The sequence below is a fragment of the Montipora capricornis genome, chromosome 10 (genome assembly GCF_036669925.1).
Source record: "Montipora capricornis isolate CH-2021 chromosome 10, ASM3666992v2, whole genome shotgun sequence".
Classification (NCBI taxonomy): domain Eukaryota; kingdom Metazoa; phylum Cnidaria; class Anthozoa; order Scleractinia; family Acroporidae; genus Montipora; species Montipora capricornis.
In genome coordinates, this window is record NC_090892.1 from 61,303,873 (window position 1) to 61,310,970 (window position 7,098).

At 39.9% G+C, this 7,098-nt stretch overlaps 1 protein-coding gene across 1 annotated transcript in view; it reads right to left on the bottom strand.

Annotated features, from left to right (window-relative positions):
• Window positions 1-7,098, bottom strand: part of LOC138019501 (monocarboxylate transporter 10-like) — a 16,064-nt gene extending 8,966 nt beyond the window's left edge. Inside the window, exons 1-2 of the mRNA XM_068866313.1 lie at window positions 6,824-7,098; window positions 1,275-1,885 (exon numbers count right to left, since the gene is read on the bottom strand). Of these exons, the coding sequence (XP_068722414.1) occupies window positions 1,275-1,885; window positions 6,824-7,004 (792 nt within the window). The 5' untranslated portion in view covers window positions 7,005-7,098. The remainder of the gene's footprint in view (window positions 1-1,274; window positions 1,886-6,823) is intronic.

The following is a 7,098-nucleotide window of genomic DNA, read 5'->3' on the forward strand; positions in this document are numbered from 1 at the left end:
TATATATAATCGTTCATTGACAGCAGGAGCCAATGACTAGGAGCAAACAACTCACATACTAAGCCTATGTCGAGGCATTTTTGCAGACCGCTCTAATTTTGGACTACCATTTCCGCAAGAAAACAAATGCAGTTCCAGTTCGGTGACGCTTAACCTGAGTATCAGGCCTTTCTTAGCAACAGGGTAGGGGTAGGGAGGAATTGGAGAGAAAGTTTCTCTCCGCTTCTTCCCGATCTGCCAAGAAAAAACAAGAAAAAGAAAAGAAAAGCTTGATACTCAGGTTAGGTGACGCTACGACGTCGAGCTAGTTTCTTGTGATTGGTCGTCAGGCTCCTGCGGGAGTCTCTTTCGCGGGTAATTCAATCTAAAAATTAACTGGTCTGTGAAAACGCCGTGACAGAAATATAGAGCTGTTGTTCGCTCCTAGTCACGGGCTCCAGTCGACAGCTAAGAGTTAAAGGGGCAATGTTAAAATTAGGCATCCCACAGCTATTGAACGAGCACCAGGCGTTCGCGACCAATGGCTACGAGTCGACCAACTTCAGATAATAAAAAAAGAAAAGACCTTGTCTCATTCTCTTCATTCAGAGGCCACGATTGCAACCGTAATCACACACGAATATTGAACTCTGGCAGGTTCGAAATACACGCAGTCCGTTGTAATTGATGACAATTCTATTAAAAAATACCCTGTGTGCACTGAAAGATCAAAAGTCTATAACTAACTGGCTTTCTTGTTTGGTAAAAGCCATAGGTATCATCCCTCTCAAAACATCTTGCGTTCGAAAATCCTTAGTTTTATTTTACCATTGTACGATTATCAATTATAAAAAGCTCACTAGGGAACAGGCGCATAGCTGACGTCATCATCAAGAACTTTGAATTCTTTATTATAAAAGCAAACATCAGTGACTCTTTTGTTCTTACCACATTTTGATGTCATCAAGGGGCCAAATTATACAGCTATGAAACAAGGATTATGGAGATGGAGGGGCTGGGGGGCTATAGCCTTCCCCTCCCCCAGGTTTTTCCTTCGGTGATGATTTCTCCTAAACCTCTTCTCCCTCGAATCACACTTCCACACCACGCAAAGCTTAGAGGCCCCCCTCCCACCCAACTTTCAAACGTACTCCGGGGCCCCTGGCAATAGTTCTTATTTCGCATTCTCATAATTACCAAAACTGACTCCAACACTTAATTAATCCAATCTAATTCACGCGTAACTTTCGCGTTAAAGAAGGGACAAACAAATTCCTTCAAGTTGCAGCTCTTACCAAATGAATTTGAGGGACATAATGGCCAAACGCCATCAGAAATGTAGGAATGAAGAATGCAACGACAGGAGGCTCTTTCCAAATGGATACATCTAACACCCTTTTGATTTTTGAAGTAATACTTCTATGTTTTGTCTCTCCGCTATCTTGTTCCACTTTCTTTTCTTTGCAATTAGTTGTGTCCTGGTCTTTTTCAACGTTAGGATCAAAGGTTATTGCGAACAATGACACGAAAAAAATAACGCCCGCCATTACCCGAAAGGCCGTCTGCCAGTCAGTATTTCTTGTTAGAGCCTCTAATGTGGGACCCATTATGAGGACCCCAACGCCAATTCCAGCGGTTATTACACCAACGGCAATCGACTGCCACTTGCTAAAATACTGGTTAATAACAATCAGGCCGGTCGAAAAACTGCAACCGAAGCCAAAAAGAACACTGTAGGTGAGGAGAAGAAGTAATATATCTTTTACAAGCGAGCTGACCAGCAAGCTTATTACACAGATTTCTCCTCCAATGAACGCGGCGGCGCGACATCCAAGCCACGTGACCAGAGTAGTTGAGAAAAGACCGGGGAGAAAAGTCAATGCAATGGATAAAGAACCGACGAATGCTGGAATTAAAGCAACAAATAAATAAATGAATAAATAAATAAACAAATAAATAAATAACAGCAGTTTTTCACAATAATGGTACCTATACTAGAAGACGTTTAAGTCCACCAAAACAAGGAAACATTGCATAAAACCGAAGTTAAATGTGATTGAACAAACACTTCACGGACGAATTAGTCTTGGGTCTCTGCGTCGTCTCAGATAATTTTGAAACGAACTAAAATGGCTTACTCAAAGGTGAAGAAGAGTCTTCACTCAACCACATTTACACTGCTAAGTATCTTTTCTCAATTAGAGATGATAAGTATAAAAATCTGGGAGGCACCTCTGTCTTGGCACTCGAGATGTTCTCTTCCCGTTTGCCGTCCTCTAAAACTCGCGTCCTTAAGCTCCTTAATAGTTATAGTGGTCGTACTTGTGACCAGACCCCAGCCGTTCAAGGGCCAGATAACTTCAATCTTTGCACTTAAACATTAATTTTGCTTGCGTAACTGTGAATATGCGAATTCTAAGCACATCTAAGTAAAGGCGTGTTCGAATACCTATGCCAATGTTTAACGCGAAGTACATTTTACACTCTGGATATATAGCAACTTACCTTCTGGATAAAGTTATTTAGCCTTTCAACAACTGGGGCCAGACTTTTAAATGTGTTTCGGACGTCTTAGATATCCTGTGGTATAAATACGGATGCTGTGTCCATAGCACTTTGATTTATACATTCCTAAAGTGCTACTATCATAAAAAATCACTTTGAAAGTATGTTTGCTTAACAGCTGAATAGCAAAATACTGTTGTTTACTTTGAGTGTAAGTTCTGGATTACGCGGTCCGCCATTACTCGCCTTAAACATCAGAGGGCTGGATTTAGGAAGAAGTGACGTCTTTTACTCATTGGTTCAAAATTTCTGTTTGTAAATGCAGCTTATTATGTATACTAAACATGAGTCTGAAAGCCCGAAACTTCTGTGGCTGCATATTAATTCTGGCGCGTTAATACGCATTGGATTCTTAAACTGGTGAGTCTTTGAAGTCACAGCTCTCTCAAGATTTTAAAGTTAGTAATGATGGACCATTAAATAGGAAAATTCCCAGTTAAAATAAGCAGGTGTCGTTTTCAAATCAAGGCTTAAAACTTGGGCCACTTAGTGTTTAGTTAACATAGTTTTAAAATTAAGAAAAAGGGAGAATTGATTTTGCCTCATAGTAGCAGTTATCTACCTTCATGAAAGAATGGACCAAATCGGTTAATTCAATGTTGTACCCAATTCAAATCTTCTTTGTGTATTGTAAATGTAAATGATATGGAAATACCTGGAACAAAACGTTTTATTTCCACAGGGTTTGAATTGGGTACAACATTGAGTTAGCCGATTAGGTCTTTTGTTGTAAAAACAATAAAGGCTATCCAGTTCGTGTGTTTTCCCCAAAACTGCTGTGGTCACCAAGTTGGAACAGGAAGTAATTTAGTCACTATGGAGTGGAACAGGGGGTTATTCAACCTCGTTCCCAGGGTCTCTCCTCTCTGCCTCCCAACGACAAAGCAGGCATAGAAGAGAGACCCTGGGAACGAGCTTGGGGGTTATTAACGAAATGTATGATTCACACTGCAACCAGGTTGACTATCAGTTTGATAAAAGACTCAAAGGAACTGGGACGGCATTGATGTGTCAAGCTCCCAAACAACGGCGTTGATGGTACCGGTTGGTGGTGATAATTCTAGAATTACCCCTCGGAATTGTGCAGTTAGTTAGGCAAGCATGCTCTGACAAAGCAGTTTTTCTTGTTGCAAAGAAAAACCGACTTTTGATGCTCTTTCAAAGGTGTACCAAACTAACGTTTGGTCTGTCCGTTGTGCTCATCGCAGTATCCTACACGCGTTACGTGCCTTTGTCCATCCTGTTCTCATGTTGTCTACAACAAAAAAATCGACAGTACGGCGTCGTAACCTTCTGTAGCTATTTCATGATCATGATCATGACACGGGATCATGAGTAACTGCAAAATCCCCAGCCACTATTGCGTTGTTTTTGCGACATTCTTTGGCACGTCCTATAACAATACTTAACAATTACAAGTTCGCCAAAGGCGAGGTCAATAATTGTTTTAGTATGATTACATAGGAGATTCTTTGAAATATATGCATTTTCTTTAAAGGAAACTTATTGCCCAGAGGAAATAAATGGATTTATGCTAAGTGTGACATGTTTAGTTAGTTATTTCCCATGTTGCAGTTTGGACATTTCTGTCATCCGGGATTTTCTGGAGATCATTCACCATTTGTGCAAGCTAGGCGGAGGCTGATTCATCAGAGTCAAATCAAATTTCCCTCCCCACCCTCCCTATTTTTACTTTCTTGTGGATGTCGTGTGTTTTCTCACCTTTGCTGGCATCATGTCTTCTATATTTGGATATTTCCCAGGTTGCCATACTGATTTTCAATAAACGGCCTAGCCCATCAGGGCTTGGACGAAATATCCCAAACAAATGTGGTATTATTAGTGTCCCAGCAAACGGAGCTCGCCCAGAGCAATGCCTTGCCAACAATATCGGTCAGACTGTATGGAGCATGGAGCATGAAGCATAAAACAATTAATTTATTCGTCTGTCAATGGCCATTTTGAAAAAAATCGCTTAGGTGATCATCGCATAGTAATCACCTCAAGTGCAACCAATCAGCGCAGAGAATTTTCAATAACCCGGCCTATGTAATTGTGGAGTGTTTTCACTCACGTGATCAGTAACCTTGTTTTTTCACTGAAACAAAAGGAAACATTTGCATGAAAATAGAGCTCAATTCCCGGAAGATTAGATGGGTTCACCAACATGGCTGACGTGACGTCACACCGTTCATATGCAAACAAGTGGCCGTGTATTCTGCAGTTTTTTTTTTCTCAAAATTCTCTTGCTAGGTTCTGTAGCCCCTTGAATGTACGGGATGACCGCAAAAAGCAGCAAACGACTTCTCGTCAGGTCCCGGCGATGTGTTACAAGAAGTAGTGACTGGCTTTGCGCAGTTTCGCAAGAAACTCTTACGTAGCCATTGTTAGTGCGTGTGGGTTTTGGTCAAAATTGCCTTGGTTCTCCTTCTGGACAAAATATCTTTTGCTTATTTTAAAGACCTTTAAAACTGATAAAGAATGGTGTCTTCTATTTTGGAATATCTTCTCTGATTTCCGACATATTCAAGTTTTTGTTAATAAATTGATGACATAACAAAGAGTACACGTGCTTATAATAAATCCCAAAATTGAAAATATCTCCGAAAATATTGAATAGGTGTTGTTAAAACTTGCCACGAAATACCTCGGATTTTGAACTGATAAGTACAGGCAGATGGTCAGACTTGAAAGGCGTGTGCTGCCCATAATGCTTTACATCTCTGTATAAGCTTAACGGGAGTAAACGAAACATGTCTTATTACGACATTAAACGACAAAATCAATCCTGCGTTAAATAGACCCAGCAGCAAAAATGGTTGCCATTGCAACAACATAGAGGGTATTGTTTTGCGCCTTACTTGATGTAGATTACTCTTGACGAGTTTGAACGAAACCCATCTAATATTTTTGGAGATATTCTCAATTTGTGATTCATTACAGCATTTGCAATGGTTTTGTATTTGACGTCATCGATTTTTTAACGAAGACTTGAAGGAAAGAAGGTATTCCAAAATAGAAAACACCATTCTTCATCATTTTGAAAGGTCTTTAAATGAGAAAAAGATATTTTTCTCTTCATAGGCACTTTAAATCGAGAAAAGAAAAGCATCTGTTAGTTTTACGTTTAAGGCTGCTCCACTGACACCTACTTGCATCTTATTAATTAAAACGAAAAGGACTCTAATAACTAATAATGGCAAGTCCCCTTTCCATATTTTTAACAAATTCTTGCAAGCATATAAAAGGCCTCTCAGTGCGAAACTTTGGATCATCCCTGATGAGGACAAAAAACAGGAGTGTCGAAACCTGCATTGGGTCCTTTGAATTTCAACTTTTAAGCTAAATTCTAAATTCTCTAAACCAGAGAAACATGAACTGACTATGCCTAGGGGTGTTAATTAATATTATTGCAAAATAAGAACAATGAGTTTGCATCTCAATAAGGAGAACAGCGCACTGGACAATTGCTGCATATTTATTCATGGCGCAGACTTCGAATCAGCAATTCTTTGATTCAGATCAAGCCAATATTCCGTGTTCGGCAGAATCTCTTCGTCTTGGAGTTTACATGAACTGGTATGACACAACGATGAGTGTATTCTGTTTGATTTGTTCGTTTCGTCTCGGATTAAAAGTACGACGTGACGATTCAGCACATAAATTAAAAAGAAGCGCAAGAGAAGGAAACGTTTCCCCATCAATACAGTTGAAGCCGTCATTTTGAACTCGGGTATTTCGAATTCCCCGCTCAACCAACGTTCATTTTCCTTGGTTTTACCCCCTTTTTGAGTCGTTTTACCACGATTAATTCGAACTTGGTTATTCAAAATGCCCCACTTCTTCGAACTATGGACTTGATTCTACCCTTTTATTTCGAAGTTTAAAAGACATTTAACTAACTTCACACGCTGTCTGAACAATTTGCGACAATTTCCTTTGTCTATTGGGCACTGACACTATTCGAATTGTACAATCTGCCAGTCTCGTACATAAACTGAAGCGTTCTCCAACAAAGATATATGGCGGGAAACACTGCTCTTTTCTTTACACTTCTAGATTTTTTTGCAGATAAAGTTACCATCTTTGTTCTAATTGAAATAATGAAAACATTGTGGAATTTTTAGTCAATAAGTATAAGGCCTACCAGCATCAAGATATATTCGGTGTACTATTGTCCGCTTTCCCTTGCGACCTCGAGATAAAATCACCACGCAATCCAGATCATACCGGGCAAAGAAAGTAAACACATAAAAATTCTCCTCACACGAACACTAACCTGCAGTTTCTTTGGATGCCCCGAAATAGTGCATAAAAACGGGTTGAAAAACTCCAAAACTGAAAAGAAACCCGATGGTTGAAATCCATATTATTGTAGCAGAAGCGCAAACAAGCCATGACCAGCAACTGTCACGTTTGCGAGGAGTACCATTCGAACAAAACAGCTGAGAAATGGCCATTTGTGAAAGGACGATGGGTCAGACAATTTACGGCATTTCACTGGTTATCTGACGAGTACTTTTTCGGTAAGTATTGACACATTCCACTTCTCAG